The 26,128-nt window shown below is 41.8% G+C and overlaps 1 protein-coding gene across 5 annotated transcripts; it reads left to right on the top strand.

Annotated features, from left to right (window-relative positions):
* The first annotated feature begins 94 nt into the window (after nucleotides 1-94).
* Nucleotides 95-23,830, top strand: CDCA2 (cell division cycle associated 2). Of its 5 annotated transcripts, none has more exons than XM_058194633.1 (12): nucleotides 95-424; nucleotides 9,460-9,931; nucleotides 11,190-11,323; nucleotides 12,361-12,475; nucleotides 12,753-12,943; nucleotides 13,931-14,021; nucleotides 15,383-15,582; nucleotides 15,715-15,778; nucleotides 16,572-16,642; nucleotides 18,117-18,224; nucleotides 20,137-20,326; nucleotides 22,330-23,830. In XM_058194633.1, exons 2-12 carry the CDS (start codon nucleotides 9,559-9,561, stop codon nucleotides 23,235-23,237), a joined length of 2,445 nt encoding a protein of 814 aa, XP_058050616.1. In that variant the 5' UTR covers nucleotides 95-424; nucleotides 9,460-9,558; the 3' UTR covers nucleotides 23,238-23,830. The 5 variants fall into 5 exon arrangements, with proteins under 5 accessions (XP_058050616.1, XP_058050614.1, XP_058050615.1 ...); XM_058194631.1 differs by having other exon boundaries at nucleotides 9,456-9,931; XM_058194632.1 differs by lacking the exon at nucleotides 95-424 and adding an exon at nucleotides 5,335-5,657.
* Nucleotides 23,831-26,128: the final 2,298 nt, after the last annotated feature.

Genomic DNA, 26,128 nt, shown 5'->3' with positions numbered 1-26,128 from the left:
TTTCCTCCTCCTCGCTTCGCTCCCTCATTGGCCAGGCTGGTATCACGTGATCCTCCCAACCGTTCTTGGACGAACAACCCATCCGCTGGGCCGGGATTTCTTCCAAAGGCAGGGTGAGGAGGGGGGAAAAAAAATAGTCCGCGACTGGCTTCCTTGATTTGTCTCCTTCGGCAGCGGAGGAGAGGGCAGGTATCGCCAGTGGGGGTTTCGTATCTGAGGCCGGTGGGCCGTCTCTCGGACTCCGTTTTGAGTGGAGAGAGAAGGAGACGCCGCCTCGTTTAGGCGGAGGGATATACCGCTCTGGCAAGCTGTGAAGCCAAAAAAATTTTGAACGAAGGGCGCGAGGGGAGGCCCGCCGGCGGCAGTTGCTTAGCGCCGAAGTCGTCGGATCCTGTTGCTTTAGCGCACCTTTTGCATATTTACGGTAAGCTCAACAGCAGCCCTGAAAGTTTCGAAGGATTAAATTTATAATAGCGAAGTTGTAGAATTACGTGTTTTCTAAGCTTGGGCACTTTAAGATGGGTGGACTTCAACTCCCAGAATTCCCCAGCCAGCTTTGCTGGCTGAGGATTCTGGGAGTTGAAGTCCACCCATCTTAAAATGGCCAAGCTTAGAAAACACGTAATTCTAGGGCATTCCTTGCATACGCCAGACAATCCCTAAAGAGGAGAAAGCAAAGCCCCTTCCTTTCTTGTGAAAGCACTATACCCAAATATTTCAATGTGTTTTAATCCTTATCCCAAATTGCTCTTGCATATTCTCAGACTCATTACCATTACTATCCATCAATAATTCTGACTTTGACCAATTTACTTTCAATCCTGTCATTTCTTCAAATTCTATCAAATGCTTATATATCTTTTCAAATCTTTCTACATTTTTCAAAATAATTAAAGTATCATCCATACAAATTTATCTTATACCCTTATATCCTTCTAATTCTTCATCTTTTCTATCATTTTGTCAATATTTCCATAGCCAATAAAAATAATGTTGGGGACAGGGACATCCTTGTCTCGTACCAGCTTCTAATTTTATCTCTTCAGTTAATATTCCATTCACCTTCACTCTTGCACTGCTCTTTTGGTACAATTTTGAAATAACATGTATAAACTTATTACCAAAGCCTAAAGCCTCCACGATTACTTTAATTGTTTCCCATTGTACAGAATCAAAAGCGTTATAAATATCCAATCATACTATACCTATTTTATCACCTTTATATACAGCTACATCTATAAATTTTATTACTCTTCTAACAATATCACTCATGTATCTACGCTTCACAAAGCCTACTTGATTATAACTTAAATATCTATCTATAAATCTATTTAATCTATTACTTATAATAGCAGTAAATATCTTTGCATCCTGATTAATTAAAGAAATGGGCGATAGGCGTCAATCCTTTGTATATCTTTATCTGGTTAAGGAATTAGGGATATGACCGTTCTATTCCATGAGGAAGGTACTTGCCCACGATGTAATATTCCATTGAATAATTTTTGCAGTCTGGGTATTATTAATTCTTTAAATTCTTTATAAAACTCAACAGGTAATCCATCCTCACCTGGAGCTTTCCCTAATTTTAATTTTTGTATTATTCCATTAATCTCATCTTGTGTTATATCTTCTTCCATCAATTCCTTATATGTTTGATCAATTTTCACCACATACTTTTCTAAATAGCTTTGCAATTTTCCCCAATTAATTGGTTTCTTTGAATATAGATTCTGAAAAAAGTTTCTAACCACTTCACATTTCTCTAATTTTTTATAACATCTTATACCTCTATCATCTATCAAAACTCCAATTTCTCTCTTCTCTCTTTTATCTTTCGCCATCTTTGCCAATAATTTAGAATTTCTATTACTAAATTCAAAAATTCCTATTTAAAATCTCAAATTTCTTTTACTAACTCTGTATCTTCTTCTATCATTTTATTTCTTAACATATTAAGCTCCTGAAGAATTTTTTTTCTTTAGTAAGCAAAATTGATTTTCCAATTCTTTAATCTTATTTTATCTCTTTCCATTTTAATTTTATAATTTTTATATTTCCTACTTGATAATTTAATACTCTCCCTCTAAACACCGCTTTCATCGCATCCCAAACAATTTCAAATTTAACCTCCCGTTATCATTTAATCTCCAACTTTCCTCCAATTTTTAAGTATCCATTTTTATCCTTTTCATTTTATACAATTTCTCTCATATCTCCAATAGCTTCTTTTTCTCAAAATTAAAATCTAAGTCCACCATAACTTCTGCATGATCAGAATCTTTAAAATTCCACATCTACCTTATCCACATTATTCAACAAATCTTTAGAAAGAAAAATATAATCAATTCTAGAATATGTATTATATATCTTAGAAAAAAGTGTATACTCTCTCAATTCCTTTAACCTCTCTCACACATCAACCACCGTTTGAAGCATCCACACATTTCATCACCCTTCATAGGAGTGTGAAACCAGGAATGGGAGTGCCAGGTTCTGCCAAATCAGGTGGCTGCCCTCATCTGATTAATCCCAAATTCCAAACAAGTTGAGAGGTGGTAAAATCCTTGGGGGGGGGGGGGATAGTAGACCACCAAGAAATCCTAAGGCTGTAGCCAAGATCATAAAGTGTTTTTGTTTTTAAAAAAAGCAAAGCCAGTCACCTTCACCTCCCACAAAAAACCAAAAAACAAAACAAAACCAAAAACCATCCTACCTAGATTTCTCTTCTTGCAAAGAGAGACTTCCTCATCCTCTTTCTGGGAAGGTGGCCAGCTCAGAGAAGGGTGGGGTGGAATTCCAGGCAAGCCTGGCGGAAGCAAGCTCTAAAATTTCTGGGGGAGAAGAACCCCAAAGGAAGCTAAAAGTAGACCTTGGTTGGTCGCAAGCCTTTTATATCAGCGCTGGAAAGCGCTACTCCAAAGAGCGTCCCATCTTTGGCAGCTTCCAAGATTTGTGGACTTCAACTCCCAGGAATTCCCCAGCCAGCCATGGCTGGCTGGGGAATTCTGGGAGTTGAAGTCCACAAGTCTTTTTTTTTTTATTGATTTTTTTATTTTTAAAAACATACCAACATAAAAGCATCTTCAAACCAATTACAGTGTGTTGATGGGCTGATTACAGATCTTTTTTACAATTTCAACATATATATCTCTTTAATTTATCTAATCTTGCTATACTTGGATATCTGATATCTATCCAAGTAGCTTAATCATTTAATCCTTTAATTAACCAATGGCTATAACATTGCGGTGGCTCAAAAGGGACGCGGTGGCTCAGGGACTAGGACGTTGAGCTTGTCGATCGAAAGGTCGGCAACTCGGCGGTTCGAATCCCTAGTGGTTCGAAACCCTAGTGTTGCTGTGTAACGGGGTGAGCTCCCGTTACTTGTCTCAGCTTCTGCCAATCTAGCAGTTTCGAAAGCACGTAAAAATGCAAGTAGAAAAAATAGGGACCACCTTTGGTGGGAAGGTAACAGCGTTCTGTGCGCCTTTGGCGTTGAGTCCTGCCTGCCACATGACCATGGAGACGTCTTCGGACAGCGCTGGCTCTTTGGCTTTGAAACGGAGATGAGCACTGCCCTCTAGAGTCAACAACGACTAGCATGTATGTGCGAGGGGAACCTTTACCTTATAACATTTAATTCTCTCATCTCATATAAGTTTCCCCAAATTAGTATTTTATCTAATTACATCATTCATTTCATCACCATGTATCAATTTATTATTATTATTATTATTATTATTTATTCGATTTTTATACCGCCCTTCTCCCGAAGGACTCAGGGCGGTGTACAGCCAAGGTAAAACAAACAGTACAATATACAATTAAAATGCAAATTAAAAAACTTATTACATAGTTGGCCTAAAAACTTTAAAATATATAAAACTAAAAAACCTCTTAAAATTAATGATAGAAAATTTAAAACCAGTAAAATTTAAGCCAGTCCCGCGCGAATAAATAGATGTGTTTTCAATTCGCGGCAGAAGGTCCGAAGGTCAGGTATTTGGCGTAAACCCGGGGGAAGTTCGTTCCAGAGGGTGGGAGCCCCCACAGAGAAGGATCTTCCCCTGGGGGCCGCCAGCCGACATTGTTTGGCGGACCGCACCCTGAGAAGTCCCTCTCTGTGTGAGCGTACGGGTCGGTGGGAGGCATGAGGTAACAGCAGGCGGTCCCGTAAGTACCCAGGCCCAGAATTTAGTTCAATATGTTTGTCTTTTCCTTTATAATAACCTTTCTCAAATCTTTTCTAGCACATTCTTCCTTCTAGCCATTGATAAAATAAATCCCATATCTTATAGTATTGTTTATCTTCCTGTTCAGTGGTCACCAACCAGTGGTCCGCGAGAAAATGTTGGTGGTCCGCAGAAAAATTATTTGCATTTTTTATATTGCACTAAATACTATTTATCTTTTTTAAAAATTCATATTAGTGGTCCTCGGGATTTAAAATTATGAATTTAGTGGTCCCTGAGGTCCGAAAGGTTGGTGACCCCTGCTCTAATTTACTCATTTCTGCACATTCCATTATTTTCCTGATCATTTCATCTTGCAAAGGGTAATTTCTCATTTTTTCCCAATTTTTAGCAAACGCAATCTTAGCTGCTGTTATGAAGTCCACAAAGTCTTAAAAAGCAGCCAAACTTGGACCTCTCTTTTGCATCCTTCGGAGCACTTCCACTCTCATCAAATCCAATGGGAATTGCTCCTATGGAAGCTTACCCTAGGATTCCCGGGGGGGGGGGGGAAACTTCCATTTGCAGCTCCAGCAGTTTTCCTGCAAGGCTGTTTTCCCTCTTGCAGTCCCTCCAGGGATCTGAGACCTCGTGGTGTCCCCGATGCACCCAGGATAAAAAAAAAGAGGGAAGGCCAGTCCTTTTGCAAAAAAAAAAAAAAAAAAGCGCCTTACCTTCCCATTTCTGGGGCTGCCATTAACAAACAGGGTGACCCTCTTCATCTCCTCCCTCTGGAGTTGCTTGTCCCAGCCTGGCTACAAACCCGGAAGAGCGGCGTCCTTAACCAACAGGCCCACCCACCAATCCTCCCGCTGCTTGTTTTCCCCTCTGACCAATCGGATTCAAAGGAAACGAGGTTGGGCGGGACTTCGAGGCTCGGGAGGCGGTCCCCGCCCGTGCGATTTGTTTTTCAGAAGCAGAAAGGGCGGGGCTTACGGAGAAGGGCGGGGCAGGTGAACGGGCGCGGCAGACTCCTCGCCTTTTTCCTCCTCCTCGTCTTTTTCCTCCTCCTCGCTTCGCTCCCTCATTGGCCAGGCTGGTATCACGTGATCCTCCAACCGTTCTTGGACGAACAACCCATCCGCTGGGCCGGGATTTCTTCCAAAGGCAGGGTGAGGAAGGGGGAAAAAAATAGTCCGCGACTGGCTTCCTTGATTTGTCTCCTTCGGCAGCGGAGGAGAGGGCAGGTATCGCCAGTGGGGGTTTCGTATCTGAGGCCGGTGGGCCGTCTCTCGGACTCCGTTTTGAGTGGAGAGAGAAGGAGACGCCGCCTCGTTGCGGCGGAGGGATATACCGCTCTGGCAAGCTGTGAAGCCAAAAAAATTTTGAACGAAGGGCGCGAGGGGAGGCCCGCCGGCGGCAGTTGGTTAGCGCCGAAGTCGTCGGATCCTGTTGCTTTAGCGCACCTTTTGCATATTTACGGTAAGCTCAACAGCAGCCCTGAAAGTTTCGAAGGATTAAATTTATAATAGCGAAGTTGTAGAATTACGTGTTTTCTAAGCTTGGGCACTTTAAGATGGGTGGACTTCAACTCCCAGAATTCCCCAGCCAGCTTTGCTGGCTGAGGGATTCTGGGAGTTGAAGTCCACCCATCTTAAAGTGCCCAAGCTTAGAAAACACGTAATTCTACGGGCATTCCTTGCATACGCCAGACAATCCCTAAAGAGGAGAAAGCAAAGCCCCTTCCTTTCTTGGGGAATGCACGTTTCACACCGCAGATGTGCGAGAGGGGAGTTGTGGTTAGATGCAGAAGCTTAGACACCTTTTTTTGTTTTTTACATTTATATCCCACCCTTCTCCGGAGACTCAGGGCGGCTTACAGTGTGTAAGGCAATAGTCTCATTCTATTTGTATATTTTACAAAGTCAACTTATTGCCCCCCCAACAATCTGGGTCCTCATTTTACCTACCTTATAAAGGATGGAAGGCTGAGTCAACCTTGGGCCTGGTGGGACTAGAACCTGCAGTAATTGCAGGCTGCTGTGTTTTAATAACAGGCTTCTTACAGCCTGAGCCACACCTTCTTGGTTCAGGGTTGGTTGCAAAGGTCTGTGACGGGGTCTCCAACCTTGGCAACTTTAAGACTTGTGGACTTTCAACTCCCAGAGTCCTTCAGCCAGCTTTGCTGGTTGGAGACCGCTGGTCTGTGAGATAGTGTGGGCTATTAATTTTCCCAGGGGAAACTGGGACTCCAACAAGGCTGGGAAGGTGCGTAGGCATGCATATTGGAAGAAATATCCAGGGTTGAAGGGATGTTGAGTGCCTGAGTTTATACTCTCTGTGGAGCTCCACCTTGGTGTTTCCTGTTCCTGTATAAGAAATGTACCCTGATTGGTTGTCAAACTCCCAGGTGGTCTAGGGGTCTTAGTTAACATTGTAGGTTGTCTCTCAAGCTTGCCTGAGCCTTGCCATGTGGTGAGTTTCTGTTGCTAGATGAGTCCTATGGTGTTGCAAATAATGGTCCATTGACAAAGGTGGGGGGATTGAGTGAGCTTGGCTGAAGCCTTAATTGCCCATTGACAAAGGTATGAGAAGGCAGGAAGCTGCTTTGTCTTTAAAACAGGTTTCTCCATTTCTCATCTATTCAATATCCTCCAAAATATTTCATTCTGCTAGGAGAGGGGTGGGTGCTAACTTCCTACAAGGTAAAGGTAAAAGATTCCCCTCGCACATATGTGCTAGTCGTTCCCGACTCTATGGGGTGATGTTCATCTTCGTTTCAAAGCCGAAGAACCAGCACTGTCCGAAGACGCCTCCGTGATCATGTGGCCGACATGACTCAACGCCAAAGGCGCACGGAACGCTGTTACCTTCCTGTTGTGGTCCGTCAGCAGCCTACGGAGCTGCCAACGGAGTCGGACAGTGATGAGGCTGAGGTGGGGCCAGGGCCATCGGGAAGTGAGGGGCACACTCCAGAGCCTCCAGAGAATGATAGGCAGAGGAACAGGAGGAGCCTGTTCCTAATGCACGCATGAGAAGAGCTGCCAGAAGGCAAGAGCAGCTCAAGCAAAGAGGACGACTCAGGAGTAAGGCCAGGAGATGATTGGACCCTCCCAGTGGCATTTGAGCTTTGCCAGAAAACAACGTTGTAGCTGCGTCTTCTGCTTTGTCTACGTCTTTGTTTTTGTGGCTTCTGGACGTTTGCCAGGAAGGGCCTTTGGCAGTTTGCCTAATTGGACTAAGGTTTCTGAGATAACTGAGGAATTTGTGTTGGGAGGCATTTGTTTTACTTTGAGTTGAACGATGCTGGGAATGAAGTAATTCCCAGCTGTTCGAATAAAGTTTATTACTACCTACTTGGGCCTGGGTCACAACACTTCCCACCAAAGATGGTCCCTATTTTTCTACTTTTTTACGTGCTTTCGAACTGCTAGGTTGGCAGAAGCTGGGACAAGTCACGGGAGCTCATCCCATTATGCAGCACTAGGGATTCGAACCACTGAACTGCCGACCTTTCGATTGACAAGTTCAGCATCTTAGCCACCTCGTCCCTTATTTATTTATGCATGCATGCACATACCTACATTGGAAAAAAAAGTCACCTGCAAAATAAAAGCAGTGCAAGTTTGTACTGCGTGCATGACAGTCACGCTTATTTTCAGTTGGTTTCTAATTTCCAAATGACATCATGTGGGCCTGACAGGAGCAGCCAAAGGGCTGGATGTTGTCGTCCCCAATTCGGATCTGAAAACCTGGTGCCGAGGCCAATGAAGGATGCCAGATACGAGGTGCAGGTTTTGATTGCTTTTTTATTATTGGGGTACCCCAAGGAAAAGGGCTTGTGGCCAAAATGCCAAGACAGCCAAGAACAAAGGATTGAGAAAGCTTTATACATTTTCACTCAAGAAGACGGCGGAATAATAAGAAATATCATCTAATAAATATTTTAATAATAATTCTACAATTTGTTCTATTGGTCTCTAGCTGTCCCTATTCCTAAGGCTTGGCTAATGAATGCCCCTGGAGTTATCTTATTTGCTGCAGACCATCTCTATTCCTAACTTTTAGCTGAGGCCTGCAAGTTGCCCAACTCATTACTTTTATCAGCTTTCTAACTACCCAGAATACTACCTGTGAATAATATGTGAAAACTGTGAGAGGGATCTTGGAGTCCTAGTGGACAACCATTTAGATATGAGCCAGCAGTGTGCAGCAGCTGTTAAAAAAGCCAACACAGTTCTGGGCTGCATAAACAGAGGGATAGAATCAAGATCACGTGAAGTGTTAATTCCACTTTATAATGCCTTGGTAAGGCCACACTTGGAATATTGCATTCAGTTTTGGTCACCACGATGTAAAAAGGATGTTGAGACTCTAGAAAGAGTGCAGAGAAGAGCAACAAAGATGATTAGGGGACTGGAGGCTAAAACATATGAAGAACGGTTGCAGGAACTCGGTATGCCTAGTTTAATGAAAAGAAGGACTAGGGGAGACATGATAGCAGTGTTCCAATATCTCAGGGGTCGCCACAAAGAAGAGGGAGTCAAACTATTCTCCAATGCACCTGAGGGTAGAACAAGAAGCAATGGGTGGAAACTAATCAAGGAGAGAAGCAACCTAGAACTAAGGAGAAATTTCCTGACAGTTAGAACAATTAATCGGTGGAACAACTTACCTGCAGAAGTTGTAAATGCTCCAACACTGGAAATTTTTAAGAAAATGTTAGATAGCCATTTGTCTGAAATGGTGCAGGGTTTTCTGCCTGGGCATGGGGTTGGACTAGAAGGCCTCCAAAGTCCCTTCCAACTCTGATACTATTACTATTATTATTATTGTTGTTATTACTACTACTACTGTTGTTGTTGTTGTTGTTGTTGTTAGCAGTCTTTGTTCTTGCCAGACAGACTCCACAATTACAGTCTTCCGGACTTACTTTCAAGTATGTGTCATGATCTGGCTTTATTTAAGCAGACAGCCCATCAATGTGGTTTGGGAGCCTTAAAATGTCCCGGTCTGGTTTGGGAGACAGGAACAGGGGACAAGACAATTGTCATGCAAAAGGGATCTGGGCCCATAGAAGGAAGCTTTGGAAACTTTGACTCTGCCTGGAGAGGTTTTCTGTAGAGTAAAAAGAAAGGAGGGGCATTGTGCTTGTTCTATGTCTTGTTGAACTTTGACTTCTGAAGACTATTAATCATGGAGCAGATCATGTGCTGTATAGGTAACCAGGCAAATGACTAGTTATCTGCCTTGTCTAACATTATCCCTTTCTTTCAAAAGAAAGATATCCAGACTTCTGTAGTACAATATTGCTTAAGACCAAACTATTTGTCAAGAAAGCAGCAATATCACCAATGACTTGGCAACAGCAAAGGCATTCCCAATGGAGAATCAGAATATTAAAAAGGTACTTTTCGAGTGTTCCAATACTCAGTGCAACTTGTATTTGGGGCATGGAAGCCCAATCAATAGCATGAAGGAAATGGACTCTCTCTTCAAAAGTGGTTCATCGGATGCTCCAGCAGCAATCTTGTGTACAAGCAGTGCCGTGTGTGAGAGTTTGGGAAGCACCCTGATAAACAATCACCCTATCGTCATGAATGATACAGAAGATTTAACAACTCCCAGGAGGAAATCGGGAGAGAACACAAATGTTGAAATTGCAAGCAACCAAGTTACACCATATAGAGGCTTGTCTGACAGTACGGCTGTTGGTTATAAAATTAACCCAGAGCTTTCTACAAGCCAGAGTAAAGGTAAGGATTATGAACATCAGGGATGGGTAGGAAAATACCATCAAGCAGCTAGCATTCTGAACAATAGTATATTCGTAACTTTACCTCTGCCATGCAGCGGAATTAGGATTCCAATAGAAAAGAATATGAACTGTGCGGTCCTTTGTGCTCTCGGAGCTCGGTTGCTTGCTTGCAGATATTTTACTACCCAATTGGGTAATGTCATCAGTGCGAGTGAGTGTGGGGTTTGCTGCCTTTTCATATTCAATTGCTTGCCCTGCCAATGAGGGTGCAGTTTCTTTTTTTGAAGCTCCTTGATTAGAGGATGTTTTTCTGCTTGATTGTCTGGTGCTGATCCTTAATCAGATTCTGAGGGGGGTGAGGAATGTTGTCTAGTGTTCTTCGTTTCCTTTCTAGGTGTTTTAACTCTCCCTTTTGAATGGCATGTGAATGTGGTTTATCTCTATGTGTCTACTGTTTTGCTCTGTCTGTATACCAAGTTTCCACTAATTGTCTAAACTCTAGCACAGTGATTGGTAACCTCTTTGCCGTCGCGTGCCAAAAGCGGGGGGAGCGCATGGGGGTTGCGCGTATGTGTGCCCCCACCCATAAATCAATGCGTTCTGCGCCCCCCCCACACACACACGCACAACCCCCCTGCGCTCCCCCTGCTTTTGGCACACAATGGCATGGTGGGCCCAGTAAGCCCTTTTTTTTTTGCCCTTCCTAGGCTCCAGAGCCTTCCCCACTCCCCTCTGGAGGCCCTCTGGAGGCCGGAAACAGCCCGTTTCCTTACTTCCGGTGGGCCTGGAAGGGCTGAAAATCAGCTGGCCGGTGCGCTCATGCACACTGGAGCTGAGCTAGGGCAACGCTCGCATGCCCACAGATATGGCTCCACCTGCTACCTGTGGCACACGTGCCATAGGTTTGCCATCACAGCTGTAGCAGTTCGGCTTAATTTAAGATTTGGCTTGATCTAAAATGCTAATAGTTGGCCAGTTGAAATGCTGACTGTCTGTCCAGAGTTAATCTTAATCTCGCTGGCAGGGCAAGCTATTGAAATGCCTGCAAACAAACACCTAAATTCAGAGAGACCCACAGCATAAGAGTGTCTGAATTTGGAAAATTAGTAAGATTGTGTTGTTGTGGGTATTTTAACTCTTATCATCCCGAAATGAAGAAGAATACTAAAGGTTTTCCCTCAACGAAAGTGGGTTTTCGAGTTGCTTTTTCTGTGTTATCTTCATTGGGTGTTTCTTATAGCCTGCCTTTGTTTTAGAGGAATTCAAGCATGTATTGAGAAAATTAAGACGACGGTCTACAATAGGAGCACGAGGTTCTCCAGAAAATGATTTTCTCATCAAATATAGTGCTTGGCAAAGGAGAATGAAGGCGCAAGAAACTTTGTCACAAGTAAGTGTGATGCGCAAAAGTGTGTTTGGTTGAAATGAGCAAAGATTAATATCTGGGATGGCAAACTCCAGATAACTGCTAGATAGGAAAGAAAAAAGAAATAGATTTTTGTAGCCCAGATCAGGTAACCCTATCCACATTGGACATGGATGATAGAATCGGATCCAGTTGGGGGGAAAAAATAGTTTGGCTATTTTGACAAAATGTTTCAGAAGCTTTGTGAGAAGTATTGATTCATTTCTGAAATGTAGCATAGGCTAAAAGTATGTGCTGAGAAGACCATGCTTTGACGATTCAATTGCTGACATTAACACAGGGATCTAGTTTTGGAGTTTTGATTTAAGAGGTAAATTCAGATATTGATGGATTATTAAACTTACAGTTTGCCACTGGGTGGCGATGGTGTATTTGCTTCCATGCAGGAGGTCTCACCCTATTCCCTTTTCCAAGTAGGTGCTGACAGGAGTATTGCTTTGGAACTGAAAGGCGTTTCAAAAGTCCTGGAGCATCTAACTGCATTTTATGTTTTACTGGCTGGATTTGGGTTTTGTACTAAGCCATAACTTGGTTTGTTCAATTTTCCTTTAGAATAGCATATGAATCTAATTTTAGAGATCCGTATATCATGGCTTACAATTTAATGTTGTAGATGAAGCCAGCGAAATGTAGTTTATCAACCAACAATTGTTTTAAAATCTATCATAAATATTACATACATAGACGTATATGTATATAAAACAGACTTTGAGTAAGAAATAATGTGACACTACTGAAATAAAACTTAAATATTTAGATTAGTTGTATATAAGGCAAACCCTCTATATCAGGGGTCTCCAACTTTGCTGGCTGAGGGATTCTGGGAGTTGAAGTCCACAAGTCTTCAAGTTGCCAAGGTTGAAGACCCCTGCTCTATATGATTCAACATAAGTAAATTTATTTAGAGACTTCTCAAGTTTGCCATACCATGGGGAAGTAGGGGAAAAGAAAAACTATTATGTAATAATACCTATTTGGATATTTCCTTGTATTTTGGGCAGTCCAGCCCTTGTCAACATTGGAACACGTTGCTGAAGGACAAAATATCTGCCTTCCAATCTTCATTTAAAGCCCTTGAAGAAACTGAAGAAAAGGCAGTCCATATTCCTTCTACTTGTAAGTAACCCACATCTAATCTCAGTTATAAGAAGCATTTTATTATTGAACAGCAATTTGTTAAAGAAGTACAGAATATTTTAACCAAACTGTGGTGGTGTTTGGGGGGGGGGTTGGTTTTCTGGCTTAAATTACGATTTATTTATTTTTGGGGAGGTGAAGGATATTGCACTGAGAGAAACTGAATGTTGCATTGTAGAAGCTTGTATCGCTGGAAAAACCTCAGTCCTTTACAATGGATATTATTTAATAAGGTTTATATCTGTGTTGAATGCAGCAAACACAAGACTGCACGAGCAATCAACGTTGAGCCAGACATGGTCCCCGGAGGATACGAATAACGCTTTTGAAGAAAATTTAAATGATAAATGTATGAATGGAGATGTTATATCAGTAGATACCCAGATGCACAGTCCCAGATTTTCATCGTGGAAACCCCTTCTGTCTGGCACAAATGTTATGTCTAAGGTACGAATTATAGATATCTCTATAGAGTTAGGTAGCGTTGTATGTCTTTGCCAACTGTGTTTCTTTTCAGTCTATCAAAGATGTAGTCTCAGTTACTCCATGGAAGAGAAGAGCAACTAGGATGATTAGGGGACTGGAGACTAAAACACAGTGACTGGGCAAGAGAAAGACCAGGGGAGACATGATAGCAGTGTTCTGATATTTGAGGGGCTGCCACAGAGAGGAGGGGGTCAATCTGTTTTCCAAAGCACCCGAAGGCCAGACAAGGAATAATGGATGGAAACTGAGCAAAGAGAGATTCAATCTGGAAACAAGGATAAATTTTCTGACAGTGAGAACAATCAACCAATGGAACAGAAGTTACCTTTGGAAGTTGTAGGCGCTTCATCACTGGAGGCTTTCAAGAAGAGATTGGATTGCCATTTGTCAGAAATGGTGTATGGTCTCCTGCTTGGGCGGGGGGTCGGACTAGATCAGGGGTCTCCAACCTTGGCAACTTTAAGACTTGTGGACTTCAACTCCCAGAGTTCCTCAGCCAGCAAAGCTGGCTGAGGAACTCTGGGAGTTGAAGTCCTCAAGTCTTAAAGTTGCCAAGGTTGGAGACCCCTGCATTAGATGACCTACAAGGCTCCTTCCAACTCTGTTAATCTAATCCAGAGTTTCTCAATTGTGACAATTTGAAGAGGTGTGGACTTCAACTCCCAGAACTGTCACAATTGTCACAATTGAGAAACACTGATCTAATCTAAGTGTAGGAAATGAAGCAGATTTTAATTTCCTTTTCTTAAGTTTTCCTATGGCCTTAATCTTAGAAGCCAAACAACCAGTGAATGGATTGGTAGCACAGCAGCCTTTCTATTTCCCCACCCCAATGATTTTTCTGCATTGTTTTGAACGGCTACATCCCCAAACCCCAAAGATGACCATTCTTCATCATCATAACTAAAATAATGTGTCAGAATAGAAACTTGACTTGTGTGTTCTCAGGCTGTTCTGGTCTCACCAGTGAATGCTGTGGAATCTACACGTGTATCTTTGTTAGCTACTCCAAGTACGGGCAAATCAAAGAGTGAGAGTGGTAAGAATGAACTTGCATGTTAAGGCTTTATTTTAATATAAAAAGGTGTATAGATTTTCTTTCTGGTTGAAAGCAAAGACAACAATACTGTAGTATCCTTTTTGAATGATTTTATAGCAAATCTCATTAATTGTGTTTTTGTAATATTGGCCACAAATATGAGAATGGTTCACAAATAGTTTTGAATGCTGACTTATCTTTCTAAGTTAATGCATCCCACCAATTCTTAGAAACAGTCCATTTTCCAAATATATTGAACAACATCTGCAGTTGTTCCTATCAATATCTTCAGCAACGCCCGATTAGAAATGGCTACTTAATAACAACAAATTAGTTAAATTAAATGTTCGTGTACAGGTAGTCCTTGACTTACAACCCAATGGAGGCCAAAATTTCTGATGCTAAGCGAGACAGTTAAGTGAATTTTGCCCCATTTTATGACTTTTCTTGCCACATTTGTTAAGTGAGTCACTGCAGTTGTTAAGTTAGTAACATGATTGTTAAGTGAACTGGCTTCCCCATTGACTTGGCTTGTCAGAAGGTCGCAAAAGGGGATCCCATGCAACCGTCACAAATATGTGTCAGTTGCCAAGCGCCTGTTATTTTTGATCACATAGGGATGCTGCAGCGGTCGTGTGACAATGATCATAAGTCACTTTTTTTCAGTATCGTAACTTCAAAAGTGTCAGCATTCCAAGTAATGCACCCATAGAAAACAAAACTCCAAGGAAGGAGAGTTCCTCAAAGAACAATTTATTGGATACATCATATTGGCACAACTGATGAAAGCCGACTCTGAAATTTCCTGCGGCTTTCACCTAATTAAAAAATAAAAGTTTTCCCTTTCCCCCAAGTCACTGGTCCCGTTGTCCAATCAAGGTGCTGGCCAGTTGCTTGGTTACTTCATTCCTCCTCTGGCCAGCCACCTGTCAGAATGTCCTTGGTTCCCACAGGAAAACTTTATTGTTTTGGCTACAAAACCCCATCTAACTATTTTCCCCCTCCCACCATTGTGTGGCAGCCCTGATCCTCCAAGATGGCTCCAGCCAGGTTCACTTCAGGGTTGACAAAAAGTCACTAAACAGATGGTTGTTAAGTCGAGGACTACTCTGTAGTCACTGATGGAAGCTGCCCACTAAATTCTAGTCACCTGAGTCCAAAAGTTGTTTACTGTTATTGAATTTAAATGCAGCCTGAAGGCTGATCACAAATTTTTAAGCACATTATTGCTTATAAGCTGCAGAGGAAAGGGAGAACCTTATTTTAGCAATGGACACATGTTCTGTGGAGTTATTTGTGGCTTATCGTTGACTAAGTGTTGTCATAATTGCTTGCAATGTGGTTTTTGTTGTACTGTGGAGGTGAAGACAAAGAATTGAGCAGAAGCGACACCTCTCAACCCAGCAGTAAGAAAGTTCGGTTTTCAGAAACGCAGAGCTTGGAAACCTTTGATGAAAGCAAACCACCCATTACACCTGTGGGAAAAGGCCATTCATTTCCCAATTCCCTTCGTTCAGTTCTGAAGAAAACACCAGTCAAAATCGTAGCAGAAGGCTTGAAGGTTGGTGTTTAATTATTAACTATACGTTTATTTTCTCTGGCAAATCTTCAACAAATACCTTGAAACCAATTAAAGAACCTTCTTCAGGTCTCTCAAGAACTTAATGCTTGAAATGTTGCTTGCTTGTTAAAGGATCTTCAAGAATCACCAGGGGAAATGGCCACACCGATATGTACTGGATCTTTTGAACCTGAAGGTGAAGATGTGTTCCTATATTTTTTACAATTTGTATTTTAGTATCGGTCTGCTAGACTCTAAATATTAGTGTTAATATATATAAAACCCTAAACAGCATAGGGTCAGGTTCCTTCAGAGTGTTTTTATTTTATTTTATTTTTTATTATTGCATACTGCCTTGAATTCCTTTGGCAATTTAAACAGCTAATTGATTGATTAAACAGATAACTCTATTAGCCTACCTTCTGCACAGTAACTTAGAAACTGCTTATTGGTGTTGAAATAGCTTAGCAGCAATATTTGTCTCACAGAATAGCCTCTGCTTTGTGTTGTGCTGTGCCATGTGCATACAGTGTGTGCCGTGTGTGTTTGTGATATCTACGAATCACTTGACTCCTGTCTGACAAAATTCTGCAGTTTTCTCGGCAAGATTCCAGAAGTGGTTTGCCATTGCCTTTTTCCTAGCGCTTAGAAAGTGACCCAATGTCACCCAAATGGCTGCATGCCGAAAGTGGGAGTAGAACTCACAATTTCCTGGTCTCTAGTCTGGTGCTTTAACCATTACTCCATACTGCCTCTCACATGTGCCTTAGGCATCTGTTAAACTTTATTTTCTTATGCTGATCTTTCCCAGCCATTACGCCCATGTAATTTTTGCATTCTCTTTTTTTCTGGTTTAAAAATATATTATTTCAAACTATTCTTGGGTTTTAAAAATAAGTTGCACGTGCTTCTAATAAAGCAATTACCATACATCTTGCTGAAATAAGAGCCAAAGATTTGTGTCTGACTTAACTTTTGTTCATCTTTAGAAAGAAAAACTAATTCTCCTGACCGTCAGGCTCCTTTGACTAGAACCACTCGAAACTCGGCTAAAAGGAAGGTATAAATAAAAAGGAATATTTCACAAGTTGATTAACACATGGGTCACCAACCTTTCAAATCTCAGATACCACTAAGTTCATAATTTTAAATCCCATGGACCATTAATATAAACTGCCTAATTACTGGCTGGGTGGGCATGGCTAGATGGTCATGTGACTGGGTGGGTGTGACCAACTCACTGTCATTCACATCAAGGGTTGTCTCGCCGGCCTCTACTTGCCCCTCCCCACCCAGCTACTCCTCGCCTCCTCATCTGGGCTCCTTAGGGCCCCAACAGGAAGCAGTTGCTGGAGCTAAGCAGCCACCACAAGAAAGGGTTGTTAAAACAGCTGACTCAGTTCAAATTGGATCTGGCCGAGAAGGAGGCTCAGCAGAAGCACCTCACTGAGGACTATGAGCATAGGCTTCTAAGCAGAGGGAAGACCTGCAGGAGGGCAAGGCCAGGTACCAGTGCCTGGAGGTTCAGCAGGCTGAGATAGTCAGCCAGTTCCAGGCCATGGTGCAGTCCCACTGGAACAAGGCCCTCCAGCTCTTTGCCACCAGTGGCACTTCCCTCCAGCCTTCGCCCAAAGCCCTGCACCAGGAGGCTGAAGCAGACCTCAAGTCGGAATTTCTTTCTTCCTCTGACCCACACAAGAAGACCCCGAAGGGGGAGACTCTCTGCAGCAGCACAAATGTTCATTGCATATAGTCAGCTCAGGGGCTGTAGTTTGAGGACCCCTGCAATATAAAAAAATGCAAATAATTTTTCTGTGGACCACCAACATTTTCTCATGGACCACCAGTGATCCATGGACCACCAGTTGGTGACCGCTGGATTAAAAGATATAAATGAACAGCTTTGTTGGAAGTTTCCATTCTCTTTACAGATACCTGTTTGAAATAATCCACGACTTATAACAGTTCATTTAGTGATCATTCAAAGTTACAACAGCACTGAAAAAAGTGACTTATGACCGGTTTTCACAGTTACGACCTTTGCAGCATCCCCATGGTCACATGATCAAAATTCAGATATTTGGCAACTGGCTCATATTTATGACACTTGCAGTGTCCCGGGGTCATGTGCTCCCCTTTTGTGACCTGACAAGCAAAGTCAATGGGGACGCCAGATTTGTTTAACAACCGGGTTACTAACTTAACAACTGCAGTGATTTACTTAACAACGGTGGCCAGAAATGTTATAAAATGGAGCAAAACTCACTTAAGAAATGTTTCACTTAACAACAGAAATTGTGGGCTCAATTGTTGTCCTAAGTCTAGGACTACCTCTATTTATTTTTCACTAAGGCTATTTGGCAAACGTTCAATAGATGAGAATGTGAAATCTACTGCATATCTCTTCTGTTTTGAAAATTCCAAGTTGCATGGTACTGTTTCTTTGCACATTCCTGTTTTTATAGTTCCGTATGTAAGATATCGTTTACGTACAGTAGCAGGCCCTGTGTTTTAATACAGATATTTTCCAATAGTGTGTAGTGCAAGCAGAAGAAAAAAATCTTGCAATCAAAACTGAAGCCCAGAATCAGGTCAGCAAATTGCAGAAAGCCAAAACTTCAACCAAATCCAAAAAAAATCCAGTAAGTAATTTACATTATTGATGTATGTAGTTTATAGTCGTTTGCTTGTTTGACTTATTTGCTGTCCATCTCATCTCAAGGCGACTCTCATAGTGGTATTTGTGATGGTTGCCTTCACACATTGTCCTAGGTCAGTTTTTTTTTTAAAAATACATTTATTAAACACTTTGTTGATTATTTATTGGTTTACCTCCCACCTTTATTAATTTCATAAGTAACTCAAGGCAGCAAACATACCTCACATTCCTTCCTCTTCCTGTTTTCTCCACAACAACAAACCTGTGAGGTGAATTGGGCAGAGAGTCACCCAGCCGGCCTTAGATGGAATTAGAACTCTCAGTCTCCTATCTCAAAGGTGGTTTTTTTATTATTATTATTATTATTATTATTTATTCTTCAAGAGGCAACTGGGCTTTGTGGATTTTTCTTTGAAGACAAGTTCGCTTCTCATCCAAGAAGCTTCTTCAGCTCTGACCGGATGGTGGAGAATGAAAGGATTTTTACTCCTTGAAGACAGCTGGTCATTTGCATTCTTTTAGAGAGTCGTTGAGGCCACTTGGAGGTTTATCTGTGTCCTCAGGGTCACCTGAGTGGTGTAAATGGGTGTGGAGCCTTGGACCTGTTGAAAGGATACAAACTTCTACAACAGATAACCACACAGATAAACCTCCAGGTGACCTTAACGACCTGCTAAAAGAATGCAAATGACCAGCCGTCTGCAAGGAGTATAAATCCTTCCATTCCCCACCATCCGGTCAGAGCTGAAGAAGCTTCTTGGATGAGGAGCGAACCGTCATCAAAGAAAAAAATCCAGTTCCCTCTTGAAAAAGCACGTTTGGGACAACCATGACCTGGATGACTGAGAATCTCCATAGGCTCTCAGTCTCCTGGTTTCTAGCCTTAACCACTGAACCAAACTGGCGCTCTACAAATATAGCTCTGTCTATACACTCTATCATTTAGCAACCATTCAAAGTCACAATGAGCTACTCCAAACTATGACCTAGTTTCAAAGACATTGGGGAGAGGGGCCCATATGGACACTTGATTGCATTTTGGTGACCCTGTAACCAGCCCACATTTATGGCCATTTGCAGAGCCCTGCAATCACTTGACCGCCATTTATGATGTTTTTGTCAGAAATTGCCAGCTACTTCCGATTTAGCAAAAAACAGTAAGTGTAGCAAATAAGGGGTTCGCTTTATGACTGCCACATCCATTTAACGACCACCATAAAAAAAGTCATAATAATTGCCATACTCCGTTATAGTTGTAAGTGGAGAACTACCTGTATTATCTACAGGAAGATAATATATTTATTATCTTCTGTTATTATCTATATCCCTTGCTACAATTCAAGTCAACTGAACTGTGCATTATATTAATCCTTATTGTGATAAGGTTAAGAAGAAAGCAAGATGTCGGCTGGCAGCCCCCAGGGGAAGATCCTTCTCTGTGGGGGCTCCTACCCTCTGGAACGAACTTCCCCCTGGTTTGTGCCAAATATTTGACCTTCGAACCTTCCGCCGCGAACTGAAAACACATTTATTTATTCGCGCGGGGCTGGCTTAAATTTTGTTGGTTTTTAAATTTATATTATGAATTTTAATGGGTTTTTAGAATTTTAAACATTTTTAAAGTCTTAAGCCAATTGTGTAATAAGTTTTTAATTCTTGTTTTAATTGTATATTGTATTGTTTGTTTTTATCTTGGCTGTACACCGCCCTGAGTCCTTCGGGAGAAGGGTGGTATAGAAATCTAATAAATAATAATAATAATAATAATAAGATAAAAAGCCAAGCCACTTCATGACATGATTTCATATGTAAATTTATTTTCTGAATCCATAACGAAGTGCCTAGAAATATTGACTAGCACTGGATTAATGGGGTGTCTTCCCATTTATTTTCAGGCTGTCCAACCCAAAGTGGCGGGGAAAAAGAGGAGGAGAGAGAAGAAAAAACAGGAGCAAAAAGTATTTTACGGGCCGCGCGAGAGAGTATCGAAGAAACCTCTCTTAAGTCCTATCCTAGAAATATCAGAAAATGCATCCTCTTGTTTTTCTTATCCAAATACACCAACATTAAACGTTTTCACCTCAGGTATGTAAAGTTACAGGCTGCCTTTCTTTATCTTTTCTTTAACTAGTGGATTAACAATGCTCCTCCCGTTGCTATGTTAGAATAGATCACAGACAAGGTTAAAATAATGAAACGCCAGAGACGGGAACTAGAATTCTATCTAGTGTGGGTGGGCATTATAATTCATTGCAATTGCAATAGAACTACTACTGACGACAGTTTTAGATATACAATAAATAGTAATTGTCTATGCTGTTTGTGTTGTCAGAGTATTTTTCAGAATGCATCTTTCTCCTAAGCATCATGGATTTTCATTTAGCAAAGAAAAGAAAAAAACAAACAAACGTGAATTATATGCATAGGTAATGGAGATTTTGTAATATAAGCAAATTTGTTTCCACCAACAAAATCTTAGGATGTGTTGGCCAGTCTATTTAAAAATAGCTCAGCCATATGCATTACGGGTAGACCTTGACTTATCACCACAATTAGAATTAGAAGTGTATTGTTAAGTGATGCAGTTGTAGAAGAGTCATCCCATGGCTGAGCCTGATTTTACTGCTCTTTTTTGATGTGGCTGATAAGGAGATCTGGCTTCTTCTATTGACGTTGCTTATTGGATGCTGTCTGGGAACGGTCTATGACAAGTCGCTGCGGCCAACTCACTACGGGACAGGAGTTACACTAATATCAAAGAAACGGTGGAATAGAATCATGAAAGAAAGGATGCAAAAGGAGGGACAGAATGAAATGTGAATGGCAAAAATAAATAAAAAAAATATTTTAAATAAGTCAATAGAATTGTTAAATTGTCCCATGGTGAGTTGGCCCATGGTGTTATGTCCCCCTCCCCACTTCACAGAGCAAACACAAGACGCGTGTCTCCCAGTCTTTTTATTTGCTACAGACCTGATTTTCTTCAGGTGAGGAAATACTTGGCAGTGACCGTGCAAAGACCTGCCAAGTTCTGAGTCCGTTATCTCGTGTCCAAGATCCATTGCCAAAACTCACTGACAAAGTCCTTTAACCTTCCAACAACCAAGCTGCAGTGCACCCTTGGTAGCCTTTTTGTCCGTCACAAGGGCCACATGGCAGCTCCACCCACTTTTATACCCTGTGGGGTGTGGCTCAGTTACTCAGCAATCTCTGAGCCTGCCACACCTTTTCCTCTGCTGTGCACTCTTATCTTTTCGTCACTGCCTCGGATCAATCCAGGATTGATCGTCAGCAGCTGGGACTTGAGGCGTTGCCAGGGAGGAGAAGGGTGCGGGAGAGGGAGGCCTTGTCAGCTCCTCCTCCTGGCCTGCAGCTGGAACTTGGGGCGGTGCCAGTGAGGAGGGTCCTGGTGAGGGAGGCCTTGCTGGCTCCTCTCCCTCACTCGCCGAGTCACTCTCCTCCATGAGGACATGTTCAGGGGCTGGAGTCACAAAACATGGCGTGTTGGCTGCAGCGAGTTGGCTTTGACAATTGTCCCATTCCGGTCTGGGAAGGTTGCAAATGGTGATTGTGTAACCTCCCTGCAACTATCAAAAATATATGCCAGTTGACAAACATCCCAATCCTAATCACATGACTGTAAGGACACAGTCGTAAGTGTGAGAACTGGGTGTAAGCAGCTTTTTCAGTGCCATTGTATCTTTGAATGGTCGCTAAACATATAGTTATAAGTCAAGGACTCCCTCTATATACTTTACATTCACTAGTAAATGAACGTAAAGTACTGAATGACCCAGGACTGCTTGCCTAGGATAATAAAATATTTCAAAAAGAGGCAAAGTAAACAAGGAAGACATAAGTCAGGAAGCTATTTCAAAAAGGGCTGGATTGCAACGAACTGACTTTGGTAAAAACAGGAGAATATAGCATGTTAAACTCTCATAGCCAGTGGTAAAAATAGCTAGGAGGAGGATATTATAAGACAAAACGTCTTTAAAGCAATGGGGTTGAGTACCTTGTGTTAAATCTAGTTTAGTACAACTAGATGACAACACATTCTGACTTGTTCATTTGAAACTTTGTTTTAGACGATTCTTTAAGTGACCTGCATGCTAAGTTTATCGACGAAACGGCTGAAGACAAAAAGAGTCTACCTTACACTGTAGGAGTGGACTGCCATGATCAACATTCTAGCCCTCAGGAAGAAGACGGCTTAGCTAGTTCATTCGTTCAGCTTCAAGAACTTGCTCTGAACAATAGAAAACAATGGCTTCCTGGATGCGTGTCTGAAAAAATCTCTCCTGAAAAACTGAAGAGTTCTTTAAATGGAAATGAACAGGTGGTAGGAAGCGACTGTCTGTCAGGTCGGACAGAAATGCAGCTGGTGGAGTTACTGAACATCTGTGGACCTAGTAAAAATATCAAGGCTAAAGAAAATTCATTTTTCACTGTAGATTTTGCAACGGAGGTAATGAGTGAAAGCAACGGGGTGAACTTTGAAAGGAGCCCAAAAAGCAGCAGAAGATTGATGGAAGACTTTCTGAGCACCGAGGGCGCTGAGTCAAAAAGTCCTGGAAACAGCACTGGAGTTCCTGGTGGAAACCTGGGCGGGTTGCCACCTTGTTCTTGGACAGCAGATGACATTGCACTCTTAAACCATTTTGAGGAAAACAGGAATGTAACAAAAAAAGTAAGACGCAGCATGAGGGGGCTGAAAGATGCAGAAGGTGTGGGCCTGGCCTGGGTTGAGATCTCTTGCAAAGTCCCCAAAAGGCTGTCATCTGCTGGTCCTCAAGAATCAAAGCATGCAGCGAGTAGCCCTTATGGACCAAAAAGAAGAAGGAGCTTCTGTGCATTAAATGCTGAAAAAGATCAAGGTGTCACCGTCAACGTTCAAAGGAATAGAAGAGCCAGTCTGGGTTACAAAAGTGATTGTCACTATCGGAAAAACTTTGAAATGAGTACATTCTTACAGAATCAACCTACTCTTGTTTAAATTAAGATTGACGCTGTCCAAAAGGGGAATGTGTGAAAGAGTTTGCTTGAGCCATTCAAGTTTCACAAAGCTTTTAAGCATTCAAGCATTCAAGTTTCACAAAGCATTCAGATGTATTTTTAAAGAATGCATAGACCCTTTGACTTCTTCCCTTTCCATTGTTTTTTCCAAAAAGAAGTAAAGAGAAAAACTAAGGGAACTAAAAACAGAAACGGAGAAAGGAATGGCAATCAAATAGATTTTACTCAGAAGTAATTGGAAAACTGATCCGTTGTAGGAAGTGTGGTTCTTATTACCGACTGTTGAATGGAGTTCCTCCAGAAATGTGGATAAGAGTTAAAATCAAGCCCATATCACTGGAAACAGGTCTCCAAACATTTTGAAGTGGACATTTTAAAGTACTAAAAGAACATCTTGGGTGCTACAACTCTTGGGTGGCAGGGCAACCCCAAGTGTTCTGTCTTCCTCCTTTCTCAAGATGTATAGCTGTGCATGAGTTTTATGCATCTGTAGTGACGGTGTTTCTAACCACTTTTTAAAGAGTGATTTTATCTTTAATTTTGTGAAAAGCATTATATATAATCACACTGGGAGTTTTGTTTTTGCTTTTTAAAAAAAAAATACTAGTGAAGTGACAAAACTTAGGTGAATACAGATGTATTTTAATCCTTTTCCAAGCAGGGCAGGGTTTGTAGCAATCAAGGTGGCAATTGTTCTAATTGTCTTGAGCATCAGTTTCAGAAATTAAGCTCCCCGTTTAACGCGACTGTTGACTTAGTAGACATCTAAGGAGAAAGACATCACTTGGGTTGAATTGCAACCAGACTGACGTATAAGCTAAAGTGTGATTAAGTATTTTCTGGCTAAACTAGAATGAAAAGCAGCAGGGGCATGTTTAGAGGAGAAATTAATTTATACTTTCTAGCTGATCATTTGCTATAGATGAGTTTAGCTATGCTTGGCCTATTTCCCCCCTGTTTTGGTTTATTCTTATTTCCTTTTTTTCATCACCTAGAAACCTCAAAGCTATTCCTAGATGGAGAATGTTGATTATACAGACATGAAATGCATTGAGAAATAAAATAGCAGGGGCCAGATTGGCATTGGGCTTCAATTCAGCAAGATCTGAACGCAGCTCGCTATGGGTTTAAAGAGTAACAGGAAACCTTTTACTAGATCCCGGTTTCTTTTTGCCTGACTTGTTATATCAATGAGATTTTCTCTTTTCACACCTACTGTTGAATATGAAGAAATAAAAATAAAATCCACATAATCCTTATTTCTTTGCGGGACAGTGGCAAGAAGAAATGTTTAAGACTTTAGCGACTTTAAGAGGTGTGGACTTTAACTCCCAGAATTCTCCAGCCAGCATGCTTTGGATCAATGCTTCTCAACCTTAGCCATTTTAAGATGTGTAGACTTCAGTTCCCAGAATCCTTCAGTCAGTACTCTGGCTGGGGAATTCTGAGAGTTAAAGTCCACACATCTTAAAGTCACTAAAGTTAAAAAATACTGCTTTTGATTATATTTCCCTTAAGCCTTAAATAGCAGACTTCACAATTGCTGGAAATATCTGTAAAATACCCTATTGCAGGGGTCTCCAACCTTGGTCCTTTAAGACTTGTGGACTTCAACTCCCAGAGTTCCTCAGCCAGCAAAGCTGGCTGAGGGACTCTGGGAGTTGAAGTCCACAAGTCTTAAAGCAGAGGTTCTCAACCTTTATAGTGCTGCGACCCCTTTAATACAATTCCCCACGATGTGGCAACCCCAACCGTAAAATTATTATTTTTTAGGCAGCGCCTCAGCAGCCGCAGAAGGGGGAAAAAAGCGGCAAACTGGTTTTTTTTTAATTTATCGCGCCTGAAGCCGTATTGGCTAGCGATCTGAACTGCTTGCGATTGCCTTGAGGACGGAGGCATTAAAGTGGAGACTCCTCCCCTATTAAGTTTATCGCACCTGAAGCCAGATTAGGCTAGCGATTGGGAGTGATTGCAGCTGGCTTGAGAGGGAGACATCAGAGCAAAGATTTCTCTCTTTTTTAATTCATCGCGCCTGAAGCCGAATTCGGCTAGTGATTTGAAGAGCCTGCAGCTGGCTTGTGGAGTCAACCATTGGAGCGCGATTCTTTGACTCGCAAGTATACTTCCCATATTTCCGATGGTCTTAGGCGACCCCTGGCAAATTGTCATTTGACCCCCAATGGGGTCGCGACCCACAGGTTGAGAACCGCTGTCTTAAAGGGACCACGGTTGGAAACCCCTGCCCTGTTGGACATGTTGCAACACTGGCTGAGGGTCTCTGGGAGTTGAAGTCCACAAGTCTTAAAGGGACCACGGTTGGAGACCCCTGCCCTGTTGGACATGTTGCTTTGTATATAATGTTAACGAAGATAGAATATGTCTTTCTCCCTTGCTCTACTAGAAGTGATATGAGGCTATTCTTGTAGCACTTATGATCAAAGTTCTTCCATCTGCTACCTTCTCATCACCACCCTGATTCACTACAATTGTACACGGAGCTAGATGTGCTACTGTTTTTTTATTTACCAGTCCAGGAAGCTTGGCATTGCTTGGATTGGAGCTGCCTTTAGAACAGTAAAACATAGCTCTGATTCCTAATTTCTAGTTTTGTGGGGGATCAAGTTTTGACATTTCCAGTTCAGAAGACTTGGGAAGGATATTTGTCTTTAATAATAAAAAAAAAAGTTTCTGCATATTTTAGTTTCGTAGGTTAAGCAGTCAATGACCCCCAGAGCCTTTTATTGCTACCAGAAGACAGAAAATAAATACATGTCATTTCAAAACGTAGTGTTCCTTTCCAGTTCTGATTGTCTGAAATGCACATTACCTTAAATCATTTCACCTTTTGCGTTTCAGTTTTATGGATGCTGT

This window comes from Ahaetulla prasina, chromosome 9 (genome assembly GCF_028640845.1).
Source record: "Ahaetulla prasina isolate Xishuangbanna chromosome 9, ASM2864084v1, whole genome shotgun sequence".
NCBI lineage: Eukaryota > Metazoa > Chordata > Lepidosauria > Squamata > Colubridae > Ahaetulla > Ahaetulla prasina.
Note: the sequence above shows the minus strand (reverse complement) of the source record. Positions and strands in the feature narration are given on the sequence as shown.